Source organism: Telmatherina bonti, assembly GCF_933228915.1.
Source record: "Telmatherina bonti genome assembly, chromosome: 8".
NCBI classification, from domain to species: domain Eukaryota; kingdom Metazoa; phylum Chordata; class Actinopteri; order Atheriniformes; family Telmatherinidae; genus Telmatherina; species Telmatherina bonti.
Window position 1 is genome coordinate 24,117,748 of NC_136626.1, and position 22,050 is coordinate 24,139,797.

Genomic DNA, 22,050 nt, shown 5'->3' on the forward strand with positions numbered 1-22,050 from the left:
GAAAAAGTCAAATGAGACAACTTCTGTAAAACATTTATTAGGTTGACATGGGGGTTGTGAATGTAATATTGCCTAAATGGTCTCAATCAAATGTGTTTCTGAAGTGCTGACATGAGCTGTGACCATCATGAACATCACAAACAAAAATAAAACATTGCAAAAGTTGTGTGTCTTCTTTGGTCTGAGAGTTCCCCTGGCAAAAAGTGGTATAAATGGCAAAAAAAAAAAAAGGAAAGGGGGGAAGAAGAAAAAAATAGCAATCCTCGAGCAATACAAATTCTCACATACCTAGCATTCTTCTACTATATACAATAAGTATCCATGGTTGATAAAACTTAACTGAGCTTCCAGTGGTTTGCGGATTAGCTCGCTCATGTATTGCTACATACGGTATTGTAAATTGGTAAATATTGGCTAGGATTTGGCACATTGTTGGTAACGATGCAGGTGTCAGTGGTCAGGTCAGGCTAAACCAGTTGAGACTTTGCTGCCAATACCAAAAATTACAAGTATGCTATTCAACAGTTTGACTCTGAATGCAAAGAACTAAAATGAGAAGCATGTGCTTTAATAGTGTATCTATTTCCATTAGACCTACTGTCGAACATTATGCTGTATGAGCAGTCTGGTGTGAAGTTTTAAGTTGAAGACTGGTACAACATGAAAGCAACTGTTCACATCACCTGGGTGGAACTTTAGAGCCGTATGGATGCAGACAAAGTGACCCAATGGCACCTGTAGCCTATGCATCAAAATGATCAGGCAGAGCATTAATGTGCACTTATAATAATTAAAAAGTAAAAATAAAAAGTAAAAATTGAGACTTTCAAGTGGTCCAGCAACCACATTCAAGGCTCTTTTGGGCAAATTTATAACCATTTCGTTTTTCTTAAGAAGTGGTCAAAAAATGTTTCTGGAAAAAATTTCTGTAATCACTGCTGGAGATTTAAAAAATAAACTAAAAGAAGCAATAGGTTTAAAATGATTACCCATCTTTAAAAAAAAAAAAAAAAAGTTGTGCCTTAGGAAAAAAAACAAACAAAAAAAAAACCATCAAGGGACAAGCATTAAGTTAATCCCCCTTAATGTGGGGAGTTAAGATTTTACAGCTCGAAATGTGGAATGGAGTCGAACGTTTAATGGAATGTTAATGACGATCTCATCCTCTCCAGCATCCTCTCCGTTTGTTTATAAGCTGTTCAGTTCCTGCAGGGTCTGGTCCAGGACTTGGTGCATACCCAGATTCTCCTCTTTGGCACTGGATAATTTCTCTGGAGAGAAGAAGAACAAGACACAGTGAACTCCCAACCATTAGCTAACAATGCTGCTCATGTCATTGCCAGTTTAATCTCCTTACGGCATCCCCTCAAAAAGCTGCACAGAGCGCCGTTTTACTGGACAGATGTTTTGCATAAGTGCTTTGGTTAAGTTGCACCACATGCAAAAGTATTTCAACCACAACACAGTGCCTTTCATGCATAAACTGCTGACTGCGAGGACTGTTAGAATAGAGAGTGGGCTTGTTAACTGACTTATGTGCTGAACTGTAGGAGCAATTATACTTTGATTTGTGTAAACAGCTAATTTAGGATGCATTTTGTAGGCACAATTTAATAAACAAAACAAATAAATTAAAAAAGATTAAACGTTAATGGGAGTGGGGGGGAGGCAAACTATCTGATTTCAAACCAAAGTCTGAGTAAATCTCATCTGATATCCTCACCTTCTGCAACTCTTCCTCAGTGTACTGGACATACTGGGTTTGCCATATTTGGAAGAAAAAAATTCACACTAAAACTACATGATTCTCTGAGGTTTCCTTGCTCTATTTAACACCAACAATCTAAAACAAAGACACGCTGCAATGTAGGAAATAATGAGAATTTAATGAAGTAGTTTTTGCATAGCAAGATGAGCAGAAGGCACGCATGATCTGCAGAGAGAAGATTCAGAGCAAAACGGGAGACGAGCAGAGCGAGGTGAGAGGCGGGCAGCAAAAGATGTCTACAGAGATGTCATGTCATTGAGGGCATGGTCCAGTTCTTCACTAATGGCCTTGTACTTCAGCTTCTGAGCATACAGCTCATCTGGAGGGCAGAGGTCGACAGGATATACAGGCAGGTGCCAAGACAGCGACGACACAAACAAGCCAAAAGCAGGATGCGAGACAGATGGAGGCAGAAAGGAGCAAAAGGAGGGGGAAAAAAGGAGAGGACAAAAAAAATTTAGGTCAGACTTTTAAAAGATGCAAAAATGCTTGGAAGAGAAGAATGATGCATTTCTAATTGGGATCACAACCTTTTTTGCTGGCTGAACTTTGAGCATTTAAGGCTGTTCGGAGTGTCTTATAAAGCTGCTCCAATAACTCTATAAAGTCGGCTCCCTGTGGTTCATCAGCTAAATAATGCTGACCTACAAAACATCCGAGCACATTCTGTCCTCTTTGCAGCATGGCAGACATGGAATACTAGTTCTTCACAAACAAGAATCTTTCAGGAGCGTCTGGGTTGTTTCCACAGATTTGGTGTGAAATATTTTCTTTTCCACTCCTTTGAGAATTCCTGACAGACTGGACAGAGTGATTCTGCATGGATGCATCATAATGTGAAACAGAAACATCATCTTCATAAAACAATGCATCCAGGTGTGCGGATGACTTCTTTAAAAGCAGATGGAGTTAAAAGATTCAGTTTTTGTTTGCATCCTTAAAAAAAACTAAAAGGTTTTAAATCACAGTACATGAACAAGTCTCATACCTTCCAAGTCATCAATGGACTTTTCCAGTTTGGCCACTGTCCTCTCTGCAAACTCAGCACGGGTTTCAGCCTGGCAGGGGTTCAGACAGACTGTCAGCAAGCTCCAACACATGAATCCAACATGACTGGGCGAGTTTTCTAAACTCGTTGTGTCTTCTCCAGTCGTCATGATAAACAGTTTTACATTTAGCTTATTTTGATGCATGCACATGTGGTTCCTATTAGACAACAAGCTATGATCATCGGTTAAAGCACTGCGGCTGGATTTTTACAGAAACGTAACATGATGCTGATTTGCTGAAAAGCTTCAAAAGTTCAAATAAAGCACATTTCTTTCAAATATGCAAGATCCTCTTCTGTTATAATTTCACAGCAACGTGGAGCTCACCTCCTTCAGTTTGTCGGTCAGAACTTTGATCTCCTCCTCATACTTGTCCTCCTTTTCTGAGTACTGTTGACAGCAACACACAGAAAAAACACAACCTAATCAGTGGCAGGAATATAAACGTGTATGCACCTGCTATTACATGCAGACTGAGCGTGAGCATCACATAAGGGTTAAAAACGCTCTTTCAATGAAATGTCGGTCTGTTCTGGGAACAGGTTTGGCTGTGATGCCATACATGTGTGACTGAGCAAAGTAAAAGCGTGACCATATATCACCAGAGGAAAGTATTCATGTTGTTAAGCTGGCATGTCGTTGTGTTGCATGTCTGTGCTGGGAAAAGAACGAAGCAAAGAGGATGAATGTACTGCTGGTTCCTGCAGTTAACATATGCAGGTGTCGACATCCTATGCCCACATTAGCACTAACGTAGAAAAAAAAGAAAAAGAAAAAACAGCCTCTGTGGCCACTTGCTTGTGTGGTGGATGAGTCATTGTACAAACATACATTTCAACAGCTGCTTAAAACAGGAATTCATTAGTTGCTCTGCTTTACATCTTTTCATTTTAAATACAAGGATGTGCAGTGAACAAGGATTAATGGTGTAAAACTATAACAATACAACAAAGGTGTTATAAAACAATGCTTTGGAGATGAGATAGCTAAACTTGTCCACCAGAGGAGTTTAAACGACAGGATACAGGGTGAAGATGAGTATGTGCTGGGTGCCAGATGCGTCAAGCATATACATAACCGTGTTAAGAGTATGGGATATTATAATTGCAAAGTGACATTTTAACATGTCACTTTTTTTTTGCTCCAAATCTGCAGCCTTTGACACCCTTATCCTAAACATTGCTGGATAAAACCAGTCTGACACAGTCTGCTGCTTTCTATGTGGGAACCTACACCTGTCTGGCATCCTAGAAGGCCATCATCATGTTTTTTACTTATAAAAAAAGAAAAGTATTTCAATTTTTCTCTGTTTTATTGTCCTTCCATCTTCTTCTCTCACCTTCTCAGACTGGGCTTCTAAGGACTTAAGGTTATTGGTCACATTTTTCAGCTCCTCCTCCAGGTCACTGGCTTTACTGTGGAAAAAAAACAAAAAAACAAGACGCACTCTGTTTTAAGAGCATCAAACTGTGCATTTGTGTGCGTGTGCGTGTGTGTGTGTGTGTGTGTGTGTCTGCATTCAAGCAAATCATGTGTTTATTGGTGTTACCATTCAGAGAGCTCAGCCCTTTCCTCAGCTCTCTCCAGCTCACCCTCCAAGATCACCAGCTTACGAGCCACCTGGGACAAAAACAGTCACATTTATGTGGTCAAATGTCTGGACTTCCAAAAGAAGGACACAGCTCCAATTTGGCACAAAGCTTCACCTCCTCATATTTACGGTCGGCCTCCTCTGCGATATGTTTGGCTTCCTTCAGCTGCATCTCCTGAATCTCCATTTTCTCCTCATCCTTCATTGCTCTGTTCTCAATCACCTTCATCCCTCTGATTGGTCAGAATGCAATGAGAGAGAACAGAAGTACATTGTTCAGAAGGTGTTAAAAAGTAAAGTTCCCAAACCAAACTTTAAAAAAAAAAAAAAAAAAAAAAAAAAAAAAAAGACCTCTCGCTCTCATCTGCTGCCTTCTCTGCCTCCTCCAGTTTCTGCAGCGCTGTGGCCAGCCTCTCCTGGGCTCGGTCCAACTCCTCCTCCACCAGCTGGATCCTCCGGTTCAGAGCTGCAACATCGCCCTCTGCCTGAGAAGTAAAAGGGGGAGAGGAACAAGAGAACTTAGGTCATTAATTCCTTCTATGTCTACCTCTCCAGCATCTTCCACATTATAAAACAGGAAGAGTAGGAGGACGCAAAGAGGGCAGCGGGTGTTCAGAAAGCGGGTGTTCAGAAAAGTAGAAAGGCTGAACAAGATCATGAAGAGGAGTTGGAACATGCAGCTTTTTAATCACCTGCACATACCAAAAGAAATGACTTCATTTCTGATAAAAAGAGTTCTTATTCACATCCTGTGTTTCTAATTTGTGTGCTTTGCACCCTTATTCAGACAGGTTGCAAAGAAAAGTCCAGACAAATACGAACCTTTCTTATTCAGCAGTGTCTCACAGGCTGCAGTGGTGACAAAGTTCCTCATGACTATGACAAGTTTCCTCCAAAAACAGCTACAGTATTACTAGCCATTGTCAAAGAGTATACGATCTCCTTTGATAATTTAAAGTGGTTTTCTCCATAAGTTACAGAACTTCCTGCATAACAGAAGACTTTCACCTTCTTTCTCTGTTCTTCATGTGATCACATAAATCAGCTGTATAAAACCTCAACTCAAGCACTTTTGTTGCATTTTTTTTCAAGTTGATACTTACTCAGTGACCTTTGCATTTTCTAGTAGATAATCAATTTCTCATAGCAAGACAGGAACCTGCACAAACATGCAACACAAAGTTCTGAAATACATTTGATAAAGATATTTAAATATAACCACTCAACTATGACTGGGTTGCTATGACTACAGGGAAATATTATGCCTTATCATTCAGTCACCTATTACTGAATTCAAATAAAGAGGCCAGGAAAAGGACGGCAGAATACTTGAACCATATGCAAGGGAGCCGATTCTATTCTTCCTGCTCTGGGGTTGCTCATACAGTATTTAACTAACCAGGCAAAGCCAGCTGGAGGTCCTTGAGTTGCAGAACTTCGCTGTAATAAATAACAGAACTGAAGAGTGTAATCCATTTCTAATATCTGAAGATCGCAGGACTTGAGATTCCAATGAAACGCTTACAAACCCCCAATTTCCGGTTAGATGAACACAGAAAAACAAGGAGAACAAACAGCTTATTTTTCCCCCCTCTTCTGCCCTCAGTAAACAAAGGCTGAAAGGGCAAAAAGAAAGCAAACATCTATACAAGAATTTCCTCTGTTGGATGGAGTGCATCATCCTCACCTCGGGAGCTGCATTCAAACTGAAAACCAGTCCAACATAGTCTGAACACAATTCAAAATGATTGTCTAAGGCAGGCATGCTCAGCTCTGGTCATCGAGGGCCACAATCCTGCAGGTTTTCCATGTATCCCTGCTCCAACACACCTGAGTTAAACTAATCAGTCACTGTGCAGAACTTCATTGCCTGTTGGATCCATTTAATGGAAGCCAGGTGTGTTGAAGTAGGGATACATAGAAATCTTGAAGGACAGCGGCCTTCCGGGACCAACTTTGGGCACCCACGGTCAAAGTTTAGGAGAAAAATTTCCCACCAGGGAACCAAAACAGAAGTTTGATATTTAACGGTTACAACACAGAACCATTCATTAAAACCCAGAGTACTCTCACACGTCTTCTTGCCTTCCTTAGCAGGGTGCAGCTGGCAGACTTCTAGTTGTTATTCTGCAGAGCAGCACTTTGTAGGTCAGTGACTCATTAGCTAGTCCGTGAGTCGAGAAGACACATCAACAATCAGAAGAGTGCCGTTCAGTTTGAAGGTGGATGAGCCAATCTGCGAGGCCTTTAGTGGGGCTACAGAGAAAGGATTAGCAATGAGGGTGAAAGACGACACCACGCAGAGGTAGACCTTCACTCTGTTCCAGACTTCTATTCTGTCATAGACTTAATATTTCAGGAAATGAAAGCATGTTTTCCTGCGTTTTCACAGCTAGGTTGTGCTAGACTTTAGGGGTTTTCTTCATCTTGTCATTATGCCATGCCTCCCTCTCTCTCCTCAGGTTTTCCCTATAACTGCACTCAATAGCTGCAGAAGAGGCTGCTGATATGAAACAGGAAATATCTGTCAAGCCATCATCAGCGTATCTTAAAACAGTCAGCACATTACAGAGAAAAGCCTCACCCTACACCTCATCCTGCACAGAATGGATTCCCATAACCATCACTCCTCGAAACATCTTGAATTCTCGTCAGTATGTCCCTCACACAGGTCAGCATCTGCCAACACTACATCTGGCCAAAGAGAAAGCTCACACAGGATTAAACTGAAGCCTGAAACAACAGATATTGCCACTTCCTGTGTCCTGAATGAAGCAACATACTGTGGAGAATACAGTCTGAGCACAAACAAACATGCCATTCATGCGCTTCAGGTCAGCTACTTGCCACACCAGACGCATAAATGCTCTGTAAACAGACAGACAGACTCTCTCATTCTGCCTCCCTTAAACACACACACATACATAATTACCAGCTAGCAACTGGATAGTTTCCTGCCCAGTAAAATGTTTAAGTGAAAAAACCTATTACAGCCACTGGTGGTGGCATGCCTGTGCTCACAGCTGAATGTGTGTAACCTGGTGCCTTATCTGTCATTACATTTTCACAATCGCAGATAAGGGGATCCCCTCCCGCACAGAGACTTCTTTGTTCCAAATTCAAACGCTTATGTGTGTGTAGTGCATGCCGTCATGCCGTCATGCCTCCAACTTCCTGAGAATTGCCAAAACCTACAGGGCGGTGCACAAAGTACCGGCTTTTCTGCCATTTTAGGAAGCTATTTGACAAGAGCAGCATCTCATTCTGAAAGCGACGTTAAAAAGAAAATAAAAATAAACATGTTATAAAATCAAGAACTTAGCTTCTAACTTAGTCTTTGTTAGAAGGAATACTAAAGTTGATTTCAAAATGAGGATATTATAAAAGGTGACAGGAAGTCAGCTGTCCAACATCCTTTCATTTCCTCCCTTTGATTTTTTCTCTCCCAGCGCTGGTATGTTCTCCTCGCCTCTGTAGCCATGCCTCTTCCTTTAGCACCCAATTTGCATTCTCCGGCTGCCAGGGACACAAACTGCCTTATATGGTAAATAAACTATGTAGAATGTATTTGGTGGAGAAAGACTGACCACCAGCACAGATGTGTGCAAACACACACATTCATTGAACAGACACTGGGTAACAAGATGCCACTCTGATGTCATCATAGTTTCATGTGTTACATCAGCTCTCTGGAAAGTGAAAGGTGTTTTTAGGACTTTTTGTACCTTAAACAGGTCCTCTGAAGCACTTTACGTTTCACTACTATGGTTTTTGGTGTTTTTGGTGTGTGGTTCTTTGCTCTGTAAATATGTGTAAAACACACTTGTTATTGTTCTAGAGATACATGACATGATTCAAGATATTCTCTTTTTGGAACACCAAATTTCGACAAGTTATGTCAAGACAACTAACACCTATTTTTGACTAAGGTATTACTAGAACTGGCTTGGAGCCCATGCCTCATCTAAAACCAGTACTTTGTGTTGGGAGAACCAAAAAACTAGTTTGTGGCCAAAGAACTGCTTCCAGAGTGGTACTAACTCCTTTCTAATCTAAATCCCGTTTGGGTTTTATATCAGTTGTCTAATGCAGAGAACAATAAATTAAAATAAGAGTTCAACTCCTTCGCGTATATTTGAAACGTACCGTTTATGAGACCTTTCGTATCACTTCACGGTAAAAACGGTACAAAGCCCTTCTTCATGCAATCTCAATTGTCTTTTGCCCCCCTGGTGGACACTGCTTGCACTACAATAATACTAATATTACACAGTAATTGTACAAATATTCATTTATCTGAATTCCTTTTACAAAATTAAATTTGCACCCATTATCTTGTGTGTCACTCCCTAAGAGATTAAAAATAGACATAAAATCCAGTTTTCTTTTCAATATAGTGTTTCATATTGTTGCAATGTTCTTGGAATTTATTGCAAGTAATTCTTTCATGATTTTGAGTGAGATTGTAAATGCTTGTTTTTAAATTGTATCAGTATTTGCTTTTAATTTTTGTTATGTAAAGCACTTTGCACTGCTTTTTGTCTGAGAAGTGATATAAATAAAATTTTGATTGATTGATTTTGATCATAGTTACACTGGACATCACAATAAATAAAATGTGGTTGTTAGAACATAGAAAATATAACAGATTACATATATTGTCTTAAGCATGTACAATAACTGATTATTCTATCAATGTTCATTCAAAGCTTTAAAATTTAGATTGACGCTTGCTGGTGTACAGTAAAACCCCCCTATGATTTATTTCCTGTAAATGTGCCCTTGTGCAGTGCATAACAACTCATTCATAAGATCCATTTGCAACTGGCTTCATAAACACTGTCACACATTTTCATACCACCAACTGCCATTTATAAACCCAACTTGCTACATCATTTTTATATGCTGGTCACCACTTCAACCAGCATGTACAATAAACATCTGGTGTCCAACAGTGTCTATAAATGCTGAATTGCAACATTAAACACGGAATAAGAAAAAGACAAAAATAAAACATAATAGAAAAGTCACCATGAACTGGCTTATGGGTAAACTTCCTCAACTGCTAAATAATCAGCACTTTAAATCCTTTTTGTTTGATCTGCATAAAAACTACAGTGTAAGCAGTATTTTAGAAAGGAACCGTGTTGTTTTGGAGCTCAGTCAATGGATAACAAGTTAACTGTGATTTTAGGTGCCGCTGACAGTTCCAAATCAAGTTTAACAACATAACTAGAGATTATTTTCTATACTTAACATCGAGAGATGAAGGCTGTATTTATCTTCCATTGTGTTACACAGAAAGGAAAAATAAAAAATAAAAAAAAGCAGTGAGTGATTTTCCTCTCAGGCCAAATGGCATCTCTAATATTCACATAATAAACTGGGAACAAGGACAGTTTTTTCCCCCACATTTTCCTCTCAGCCTCGAAATGATTTCTGTGCATTTGGTAAACATCTACAGCCTCACTTGCAGCCACAGCCCAGTTCTGCTGGGACTGACTTTAGAAACACTTAGGTATATTATATGTATCAGAGACACGATCAAGGGCAAATGAAAAAGGGATCTAATTACTGGCTGATTCCAGGGCAGTGGGCTAATGAGCTGCACAATGCTGTTGGGGTTCAGGCTAAGTTATTCTCGACACTGATGGTTACTACCCTCAGAGTCAATGCATGTGTGTTAAAACACACAAAGATCTGGCAGGCAATGGCAGATGCATCACGCATAAGCCAGTTTATCGTGAATATATACTGTATGTAAAGGAAGGTCAATGAAACATCTGGACAAGCTTCACAATGAGCACACTCTCTCAGAGCTAAATGTTAGCACAGAACAAAGTGTTCTGCAACTTTCTGAAGCATCTCGATTTGGCATCATCTTAACCAGATACTCACAGCAACATATTTATAGTCTAGCTATTCTGGAATCTATCATACATACCAAGAATCAGATTTTTGCACTGAGAGAGGCAGCAGTAAAACAAGCCCAACATCATGGTTTATACGGTTCTTTCAGGGTGCATGGAAGGTACTTCTAATCAGCTGGGAGACAAAACTCAAATCTGACTGAATTTAGTAAAAATCTGTTCAGAAAAAGTCCCTTCTGAATGTTCTGCGTGCTTTGTACTGCAAAATATAACTACTCACACTGTTATACTGTTATTAAATAACATTATAGCTCATTTAACTTTGCTGGTACTAACGGTACAGATATATTCTAGTCCTCACTTGAAGAGAACCCATAACCTTGGCCTGTATAATTAACTAGGCCACTAACATGGGGGTGTTCCCCAGAATACCAGTGACTGCTTGAAAGTATCAACATTTGGCAGTTATATTTGGAAAGTTGAGCTATTCCCAGGGTGAAAGTCCAAGGAAAATACTGAAACCAGGAAGTAATTCTTTCCACAGATTCTGCAGGAGGCTGTTAACAGGCAGTGCAGAAAACCACACAAAGCAGCAAACAGATGGTACTTTGGAAGTATTCTGACAAACTGGTGTTGAGGTAAGTGGTTTTATGATAAGCATAATTTATCACTGATTGACTGATTAAAGTTTTCAATTCAGATTTAAAGCATGACTATGAAATAAAATGCTTTAATCACAAATTAGTCCTCAATTTATTGACTCTGGGAATCTATTGGGTCTTTTTTATTTTAACCACATAAAAAAAATAATCTAATGCAATTATCAACTGCAAATATACTGCAACCAACCAAGTTTTTTTTTTTTTTTTAATATTATTTTGGGTAACCTTATGAGCTGCACAACTGAGTACAATCTAATAAATGTACACAGACATTCAGCTTCCAGGATAACTCTTATCGAGACATTATTTACCATGTTCAGTATAGCAGAGGGGACATTAAGCAGCAAGCTGAAGGAACGTTAGAAATCTTCTTGCTGCAGCTGATCCAAACACCAGAAACAAGTCAGCAGCTCGGCTATATGTCAAGCTTCAGCGAAGACAATTAACAAGAGTTCAGAGCCTCATTTTCTGGAAAGATTACAGTGCTTAAAACTGGGAGGTATGTGGAACTCCAGTGTTTTTCTGCTGGAGGTTGATGTTTTTTCACTAAGCAGTGCTGCTGAGCATGGCCTGTCACATGTAGTCATGTTTGATATGTTAGATTAACAGTTTTCCTGTATCCTGAAAACTTTCTCTGTATGCGTCTTCAAAATGTTGCAGGCATTATAAGAGGCAGAAGACATTCCATCCCAACACTAGACTGAGACAAAGTCAATACCTACCACGCCTTGCCAAACAAAACTACTTTCACGTCAACTTCCAGAATTAGATGTAGACTTTCGGGTTGTTTTAAGTCCTGAACATTCACTAAAAATGTAAGCCAAAAACCCCCACCACGCCAAGTGATCTTCCTGTTGATCCAAGCTGGAGCTCAGGGACAGGAAGTGTCAGGAGTAGAAGCACAGGAAGCGCTGGACCAGAGTCGCCAGGCGTCATCCTGGGAGGGGCAGTCGGAGGGGAATACCTCAGTGGACGTTCAAGTCCCCACTTCCCTTTAATACAGTTTTAAAAATGGATGTGGGTGCCACAAACTGTCGTTTCTGACTGCTGTGTGGTTAAACACAAGCTGTCCCCATGGCAACTGAAAACATGATAATGTCTGACAAAGCAAACAAAAACTTCAAAAAAGGAATTGCCTTTAAATAAGCCTGTGTTTTATTGTCATGGTCCATATTTTAACACTTAGAAGAACCAAGTTAAAGCTCTGTATGATGAAAAAGAAGCTAATCTGGTTTAGCAGGGTTCCTCACACAGCTCTACGGCTCCTGAACAGAGCACAAATAATTATTTTTGGCCTGACTGAGTGAAACTGAACAGCTCATTGAGAATAATAGCTGCATATAACCAACGTCTAATGAGCAAATCAAGACTACATTGTGTCTGTGATCTGCTAAAGCCTTAAAACATCACCGAGCAGCACAGTAACATCTCCACTAGTGTCAAAACCACACAAGGAATACAATGAAGCAATTACTTAAACTTTTTGGTGACAGATGTGGCCAGCCTTCTCCTAATGCCCCATGTTTTAAAGTTCATTGCACTCAGCAAGGTTCCTGTTTTCATCTCTCTCTCTGTGTGGCGATGAAAGAGTTTTTGTGCTACGGAATGACTCCAGGTTGTCCTAATTATTCACATATGGGACCACACCACCCTCTGCACACAAGTGCCCTGCTCCGTCTGACTGAATGCAGAGAGGAAAAACGTGCAATAGAGTAAAAAAAAAAAAAAAAACAGCTGTATGCAGATATGAAGTATTCATAAGCCTTACAGATGTATCTGATACTAGAACCTAAGCAGAATATGTATGACTATTAAATAAAAACTAAATTATACTAAATAAGTCATCACATAGAGGTCACAACAAACTCTGCAGTGATCCAAATTAACTACTTGATTGAAACTAATATTTTAAAGATTAAGATTTGCATTTTAATATAGCAGATTAGTCATTATACTTTAGCTGAGATTCAGTTAGCCATGGTTAGAAGTCCTATATGCATCTTATATTGTCTCCGATGTTTTCCTAATGGAACACTATCTGTATGTATTAACCTTGTTAAATCAATATTTTAAAATACCAATATCAATATTCCTGATTTAAAGTCTGCTTCAGTTGAGTCAAACACTTCAAGAATAGATGAGAGATGAACTTAAAGCAACTGCTGATTAAACACAAATTTCTGTTATTTTAGCAAGTGTTTCCAAGTCCAAGTCATTTAGCCAAAGTATCGAGTCTGACTAAATGTACTTCTTAATTGTGTTAATATGCCAAGCTATCAAAATACTTAATCAAAAACTAGTTAAACATGCAATTGTCAACTTAAAGGGGAGTCTAATAAGCAGTGTAACAAAAGGGACAAGTCCTACAGCAGGCCTCCTCCTTTCATCAATGTAGCAGATCATTCCTGCCACACCTTCGCCTCTGATTCTTTCAATCTTCCTACTTATCCTGTAATTAAGCCACATCCATGCATAGAATATGGCACCATAAAAGCAACACGTGAAACAGGTCAAAACTATTTCCTAACTGTGCTACTAAGCATTTTTTTTCTTTATACAACTCTAACTAAACCTTTTCTGTGTGAAGTCATAAAACTTCGATATAGCAAGAGAGAAGCAGGTGGAAGAGCATGGCAAACATGGCCTTAATATTCAGAAAGAAGAAAAATGGATGAGTTACATTTGTCACATTTGAGGGTTTAGTCAGAGAAGATGTACATTAGTGGAACTTGGGCAATGACTCCAGTAAATTTCAGCCAGTTGTGTAACTGCAGCTGATTCAGTGTGTTGAAATGTAAACACAACAACCAGTTTAAAGATGTGGAAGCAGCTAATAACTGTTTTCACAACCAGTTTCAGGTTGGCAGGCATCATGGTCTCAGAGAGACTGACTGAAATACCAACACTAAGAAAAGCATATTTCTATCTAACAGCAAGCGAGGATGGCAACTAGCTGTGGTTGACCAACCAATCAGTGGAGCAGAAACATTCAAATTCCAGATGGAAATATCTCACACTGCAGAAAAGGGCCATTTTAAACTCTGCCGAGTATTTTCCGATCATCTGCGGGGGTGGTGATGTCTGATGGTTAGACGTTCAACCAGACAGCTGCTGCGGGGGAAAGTTTCCTCAAATCATCTAAAACTACATTTTTCTAAGTTTTAACAACGTGGCGATTGAGATTCAATATGAAAAATCACCACGACTTCGTTCAACCAAAAATAACTTGGTTTGTCTGAGTGAGATATGAAACTTTGCTGCAAGTTCATTCTGTCGACGTGGTCCACATTATTCACTACTTCACAGAGGCCTCGACTTCACCGAGCATGCGCAGAACGTACGCAAGAATCCAAACTTTTTTTTTTTTTTTTCTCATTGCAGACCAACGCCTTGCATTGTCGCACAACCAACTCGCCAATGAATCAATGACATTATCTAATTAGACGCTTTACAGACTGGGTGGTGAATGCGGACACATTACCACCGGTTTATAATCCTGACACTTGGAAAGCAGAGCGAAGCAGTGGAGAAGAAAATTTAAAATTGTGAAAAGGATTTTTTTTTTTTTTTTTTAATGAGATTGCTCACTTTCTCTCGGAGCTCCCGTTCACTGTCCAGCTCTCTCTGTAGGACCTGAGCTCGATCTTCTGCGTCGTCGGCCTGCTGCTGCAAACACTGAATCTTCCTCTTCACAGAATCCAGAGAGTTCATACCTGCCATTGTTCACGCTTTTATAGGTACTTAAGACTACACGTAAGAAAAAAAAATGTTAAAGACTACTTCTGGTTGGTCAAAAACGTACCCTACCGCTTTCTGCTTACTTTGGTCAAATATATTATAACAACAGCAAAAAATATTTTGCTGATTTAGAAACAGGGGGGGAAAAATCGATGTACGTCCGAGCCAAAGTTTCTGGAATGCAAAGAAGTCGCTCAAGTGCAGCAAAAGTTATAAGACTATGAACTGTGAGTGTCCAGGTGATCTCCAAAGGTTTCTTCTGGTCTGTAGGTAAGAAAGGCTCATGGGCAAAACAGGCAGTTGTCCTCAGGAATGTGTGTTGTAGGTTTGGTCCTGGGATTGAAAAGGAGTAGAAATTGTGTGTGGTGAGGAGAGCTGAGAGCGCGAGACTGCGCAGAAGGAGAGATGATTGGTACAACGAGGTCAGAGAGAGGCGGAGCCTGAGTGTATGTGTGTGTGTGTGTGTGAGAGAGAGTGTGTGTGTGTGTAAAAGATGATCCCTATGACTGATGTGACTGCTATGAAACTTTCAGATGAAACAAAGTCTGGATGAGTTTGTTTAAATGACTAAAGGAAAGTTAGACATCTTAACATTTTACCCTAAACTTGACTCAGTAGTGAGACTCAGAAGTGGCACAATGTGTTGGTTGAATGCCAACTGGCAAAAACTTTGCTTGATCTGCAAGGGACTGACAGCAACAGATTTCGCAAAGTAAAAACTACTTAAATGATTAATAACAAAGATCCACAGGTGAAAGACATGCACAGCCGTATCATTCTTTGTCCATTTCCAAGCAGATCTGTGTTTTCTGCAACTTTTGTCTTTTTTCTACTGCAGTCAACATTTGTAATACAGCAAAGAGCCACCCACAATTCAGATTATTCTACAGATTTCTGATATTTTCTCCCAAATGGCAAAGTTTTCATTGATGGAAGTGCACTTGTGAAGTCCACATGAAAAAACGTTGTAAAGGGGCTAAGCCGAGGATAAATCTGTATAGTTTGTGTGTTGTTTGTGCACATTTTCAGAAAATAATCCTACTCGTTTACAAGCAGCACTATGTGAGTTATAGGTAAGAACAACAATAGGCATCAATTTAAGTGAATATCAGGGAATAGGATTGACAGCTTTAAAAGTCACGGAAAGTTTCAAAGACATGGCATGGAGGGAATTTTACATACTGTGTGTTTGATAGCAGAGATCAAAATGCCAGCTTTACCTTCTGTATTACCAAATTTGCATTGGGAAAAAACCCAAAAACATTTTTTTCTTTTTTTTGTGGCTGTTTACATCTTATTCCCATCAAGTTGAGATTAAATTATTAAATATTTAACTAATAACCCTCACTCACACCACAGCTGAATTTCCACATTTTTAACTTTGGTTAAACTAAGTTTATAGTTTCCAATATCCACCATAAATCTTTCCTTCTTTTGAGAAGCCATGTGAATTCTTATCATGAGAGAAAAGGTAAACAAGTATCATCTCCCTCCAGCGTGGTTACAAATCATGTTCATTCTATGGACGTAAATCAACTTAATTCTCCATCCTTCATGTTTCAGCGCTGGCCGAGCCTGTGTTTACCATCATCATGTCCTATTCACATGATCAGCCTGAGAACAAACATGTTGGGTGGGTTGGCAAGAGAACCAGCAAATTTCAGCTCAACTCAGTTCAGGTTCAGCTCAAATTCAGTCCTGGTGTTCACAAGAAGAAAATCTCCCACAATCAGTCTCATGTGTTGATTGAGCCCTTCTCTCTGATTTGCCCCTTGCACCGGAAAAGCTGGAAGCATTGATTTCATTAAACACAGGAGTGTAGGACTTTCTGTTTGCCTTAGCTGCATTCCTCACATACCAGCGCCCCCTTGCCTGCTTTCTGCTTTCTCCGCCCGGCCAACCACCCCAGAGCAGCTTTTGCTCTTAAAACTATAACTGTTGCTGCTGTGAGCGGTGCTATCAATTCCTGCACCATGACAGCATGAGGCCACCCTTAGTCATTAGCATGCTGCTTAAAGGTTGTTGTTCTGTCTGGCTGCTCGAGCTTGCAATGAAAAGTAGGGACCTGAAAATGAGCACCACCAGTCTTATCTCTTCTTCTCTTTTGATATTTCCTAACTGCTGGTTGCTGTTAGGGCTGAAGATTCAATACTCGGCTTTCCCCAGTGGCCTTCAGGACTTCAATCAGCTCTGTGTGAATTCACTTGTGTAATGACTTGACTGCTGCCTCTAATAAGTGACATGAGGAGGGGAATTTATAGAAGTGGGACAGAGCAGATTTTAGTGTCACAGTGTGGGGCTTCACTAAAAGTGTAAACATATGTAAAAATGAACACCTATTTTTTCAACTAAACTAACACTGCTTGAATTCTCGTCCCACTTCGGGACACCCAGAGTGGAAGCTACACCTAGGCCACGACTTCAACAAGAATGTTTTCCAGGGGCCCACTTGACCCACTTTTACATGTCAGGCTTCTCAGAACTGTTTTTAGAGTTTATTTAATCACTGCATAAAGATTATTCAACATGTCTCAGTGTCCAACTTTCTGTGTAAACGGAGAGCACTTCCTTTCTTTTTGTGTGTAGTACAACGCTGCATTTCCCTGGGATATCCTCCACAAGAGACAAACAATACCACATCTTGAAGGAAGGTAGGAGAGTTTTTTTTCTCTCATTCTGCTGAGCTTTCTTAGTGATCTCATGCAATGACTTACTGGAATCGTATTTATATTAAATTGCTGATAAATTATATGGGCACACATTATGCTATCCTTATCTTGAGCATAATTTCTTCCTCAGGACTTTAATTGTCTCTTAATCACCCATACTTTCTTTTTCACACACATAAACTGTAACACAAGCACCACAACCACATTTCTGTGTACACACACACACTCTCAAGTACTGGAGGACCCACCTAGGGCAGATATACAGTCATGTGGTTAGTGGTGATGCCAGCAATCCCATGTATGATTGACCGTTCTTACGAGATTGTGGCTGACCAGCTACATGAGAGCTGGCTAATCTAATGTTCTGCTGGAACTTACAAAGTTGATTATTTGTTTATACAAAAAATGTTCTCATAAGATCAAAAATTATTGATGAGATTCACAGAGCCAGCATTGCTGTGATTGGAGGATAGAAAGCCTGGGGGAAAAAAAGGTCTGATTTGAGTCTGCTTGCAACTACTGATCCAAATCTCAGCCCCAACTGTCTGTGGTCAAACTACAGTGCACTAGATTTTAGCAGGAAGAAGAGTCAATGGAAGTTAATGGGCCCGTTCGGATAGACTGTCCATCCACCGTCTGATGCAGTCTGTCCAAGACTTCTTGGTTTGACGAGAACTTTGTAAGTCATCAGGGGTGGACTATCCAAGCTGGACAAGTTCGTTGACATGATGACTGCAAGGAAGGATGCAAGAATGACTGTTGTGCCACCATGGTGCAATGATCTCCCAAACTCTGTCCGCTCTGCAGAGTCCTTGTCTACTTTTAAGAGCAAGCTGAAGACTCAGCTCTTCAAGGGGCACTTCCACACTTAGTATAGCTATATTTGTTGGAGAGTTGGAGAACTTAGCCCAGTTCTTTGCAACAAACATTATGGTATTAACTCTTTGTATTATAACATAGGTGATATTATGGGGTGGAAATGGAGTAAACAAAAAAAAAAAAAAAGACCTGCGTCCAACTGGACAGTCCACCAGCATCTTCCTACGATGTCCTCTTCTGTTTGATTTCATGCTTGTATTGTTCTCACTCATATGCAAGTCGCTTTGGATAAAAGCGTCTGTATAATAGAATAGAATAGAATAGAATAGAATAGAAAGGAAGGAAGATCTCATGGCATTTGACAAATATGTACAGAGGACAGTGTTTGATTAACTCAAATCTGCGCCCTGGGTTCTCAATTTTTTTTCTTAATTTCTGCTCCTTCTTATTGTTCATTCATATATGTTTATTCTTTAAATGTATTCTTTATTATTATTATTATTATTATTATTATTATTATTATTATTATTGTTATCATTATTATGGGTTTCAGTAACCAGACATGAGGTGGGAGTGAAAAAGTGGTCTTTTTATTACGGCTGTCTTTGAATGAAATGTATGCAAAGATTATGTGATAATTTCACCAAGTATATGTGAAATTATTGCTCACTTGTTATGTTGACATAACCTACAGTTATGCTTCATATTTATATCAGTTATGCTTCATATTTATATAAGTGTAATAGCTTGTAGGCAGCAACATGTTTTGTGTTGCTTTGTTGAAGCAGCCAAACATCAGCCTGTCCAGTTTTTGTATAGATTAGCCTAACTGCAATAAGAAATACCAAGGCTGTTTGAAATTATTTTTTAGTAAATTAATAACACAGAAATCGCTTTACCACTGGGGGCATTACATGTAAGTCATGTCATAAAATCTGAGTTTGCATCAGCAAGAGGTTAAACCAATCAGGACCAAGTTCTGTCATCAATGGAGACAGGTCCACAAGCTGTAGTTTCATGAGCTTTCTGTACACTCCTGTGATGTTTTAGAGTCCCATTTTATGGTGCAGTCGAGGTGCAGTCTGAAGACAAAGTTTTTAACCAACGTGCAATACTCCAGGACTAAAATACCTTGCTCCCAGAGAGGTTGCGGTGTGTATAGCCAAAGCCGAACCAGCCCATTGTTGAGGCTAATTGAAGCAATTAGGAACATTAGGATCATGTTGTACAAGCTCAACACATTATGATGCCTCTCAGCTGTCAAGCAAAACATAAATTTACAGCAACAAGAAAAAAACCTTTTGTTTTCCTTTTTGGGTTATTTTTCAGGTTTTGAAGACCTGAGTGAATATCTGTGTGTGTGTGTGTGTGTGTGTGTGTGTGTGTGTGTGTGTGTGTGTGTGTGTGTGTGTGTGTGTGTGTGTGTGTTAGGATAAAGGGATTACAGTTTAACCATGCACTCATCTTTCAGGAGTAGTTGCACAGGAATGCTACAGTCTCTGATGTGCTTCAAACCTTTCGCAGTGGATCAAAGTAAAGTCACAGCTGCTGCTAGATTAGAGTCCAGCTGTGGAATAATGGGCCCTAGTTTCCAACATTGCCATGGTAACATGCATCAGTCTGTGAAAGTGAGGGTATGTGCTAAAGAGCAGAGGCCTTCTGTCAATATTCGAACACTAACTTGTGATTCAACCTGAAACAGTGCAGCGGCCCCCTGTGTGTGTATGCGTATGTGTTTAAGTGCAATAAAAGTGTGTGGCTCTTCACTCACGTCTGCAGCTTTCTTCTCCGACAGTTCCAGTTTCTCCTGAGCATCTTTCAGGCCCTCAGAGAATTTGTCTAGTTCATCTTCTGTCTGCTTCAGCTTCTTCTGGAGGTCCAGTAACTCCTCCTCCAGCTGCAACAGGACACAATGTTGGTTAAATAATGTCTCGCTGCAAACATCACGCTGATAAAGCAGCTGTGGCTTATTTGGAAGTCTAACTGGGTTTATGATATTTGGGAACATTTAAATGGGAATGTTTATCACCCTCTCATGACAGCCCCAGACTGCAGTCAGCCTTTTTTTTTCTCTCACATGCACACACACTCACAGGGTAAAATGTCCCCCTCTAATCAGTGTTACCCTCAAAGCCCATGATAATCCACCTGAATTCCACACTTTCGTTCTCTGCTGATGTCTAAAAATACAGCATTTATGAGTAAGAGCAGATGTTTGGAACCAAAGCTTTAATATATTTATGACTGTGTGTAAGTGAGAGTGTGTTTAATCGAACCATTTTCTGAAGGTACACAGTATTTTAAATTGAGTTATGTATGTTGTTTACTATGTTATATACACATGTAGGTGGGCTTCATTTAGTTCATTCTGTCAGACACCATCATAACGTTCTTTCTTCTGGCCAAGGCAGGATCTTATCTATTCATTCTTCCTAAAAAGCAAATCCTGTTCCTGGCTTTTAAGCACCAAAGCTTCGAGAGTGACTGACTCCCTTTAACCCTTTGTGTAAACAGTTTTAATATTAACCTAGTTTCCAAACTCAGTTTATGCGGATCCTCTTCAGTCATGTTCTGGTGACTCCGGTTGTGTCAAACAGTTTTCCCCATTAAAAGCCAAACTCTTACATGTTTTTATGCAGCTATTGATGGTTTTCATAAGTTGGTGTTTTCATTGTGGCATACTTGTGCCTTTATATCCTGTAACTAAATTTGCTAAATGATTATTTAACACATAGCAGTGCCTTAGCTATTAAGGAGGATTGAGTTTGTGTGTTTGACTCTAAAACGTCACAAAAGTAACAGAAAAAAAAGAAAGAAAGAAAAAAGAAATTAAGAAAGAAAAAGAAAAATAAGTGTTCAGATATTTCCTAGTAGTTATAAAGTACACTTAGCTAATTAACTGTAAGGAATTTTGTATAAATAAATGTGCCAGGTGTTTACAGTTCGTTTCCTCAAAAATATGTCTGGTATTGTATCAATGTTGTGATAAGCCAAAGTTCTGGATAAAGAGAAAAGCCTTTAAAGAGAAGCACATGGGTTTGTGTACCACTGTCCGTAAAAATTCTCTTTGCAAATATAAATCTTGATTGAACCATATATATTCATCAGACTCAAACAATCACTAAGTCCATTTGCCAGGAGCTGTTTGTAACTTTTTCACCTTGATGCCACCTTATTTGGTCATCATTTTGGTCTATTCATGCCACATTTTGTTTAAAAGACAAATATAAGGCACCCTTCCTCAATAATGATGTTTGAATACATGTTAACATAACTTTTGACCCATCTACTTATCTTGTCTCACCTGTTTACATTTGTCCTCTGCTGCCTTCTTGTCCGTCTCTGCCTGCTCAGCCCGGTCAATGGCATTCTCTTTGTCCAGTTTCAGCATCTGCATTTTTTTCTTGATTGCCTCCATGGTGGCAAATTATTTCAATTTCCTCCTCTGTGATGTGGTAAAGCACTCTTAGAGTTTTTTCCTTCTGTAGTGTTGAGATGCACCCCGGCTCAGCCCTGAAGGAGAAATCTGAAGTCCAACAAAGCAACAGGGAAACAGTGAAAGAGAAGAGACAGAAAGGGAGAGACAGGAGGAAGGAGACAGAGAGAGAAAGAGAGAGAGAGAGAGAGAGAGAGAGATGTGAAAAGTGATGGAGAGCACAGCCCTATATGGGTAGTTAACAGAACCTGCCTCTGGTCTCTGATCAACCTCGCCTTCTTCTCCTCCCATATTCCCTATACCCAACCTTCCATCCTTTTCCACTCTCTCCATTCCTCCTTTCATCCCTCCAATCACCACTCTGTGTCCACTCCATCCTCACTCCCTGGCTATCACTCTCCTCTTAGGCACACACTCCACCCTATCAAACCAAATTCTCTCTTAGGAA

General features: G+C 39.8%; 1 protein-coding gene across 5 annotated transcripts; it reads right to left on the reverse strand.

Moving 5' to 3' along the window:
- Nucleotides 1-29: 29 nt before the first annotated feature.
- tpm4a (tropomyosin 4a) lies at nucleotides 30-21,909 on the reverse strand. Of its 5 annotated transcripts, none has more exons than XM_079244789.1 (9): nucleotides 21,471-21,892; nucleotides 19,938-20,063; nucleotides 4,760-4,893; nucleotides 4,524-4,641; nucleotides 4,367-4,437; nucleotides 4,157-4,232; nucleotides 3,145-3,207; nucleotides 2,757-2,826; nucleotides 1,134-1,271 (listed from the first exon to the last, which is right to left on the reverse strand). In XM_079244789.1, exons 1-9 carry the CDS (start codon nucleotides 21,582-21,584, stop codon nucleotides 1,189-1,191), a joined length of 855 nt encoding a protein of 284 aa, XP_079100915.1. In that variant the 5' UTR covers nucleotides 21,585-21,892; the 3' UTR covers nucleotides 1,134-1,188. The 5 variants fall into 5 exon arrangements, with proteins under 5 accessions (XP_079100916.1, XP_079100915.1, XP_079100918.1 ...); XM_079244792.1 differs by lacking the exon at nucleotides 1,134-1,271 and adding an exon at nucleotides 1,308-2,087 and having other exon boundaries at nucleotides 21,471-21,898; XM_079244790.1 differs by lacking the exons at nucleotides 19,938-20,063; nucleotides 21,471-21,892 and adding an exon at nucleotides 14,529-15,050 and having other exon boundaries at nucleotides 30-1,271.
- Nucleotides 21,910-22,050: the final 141 nt, after the last annotated feature.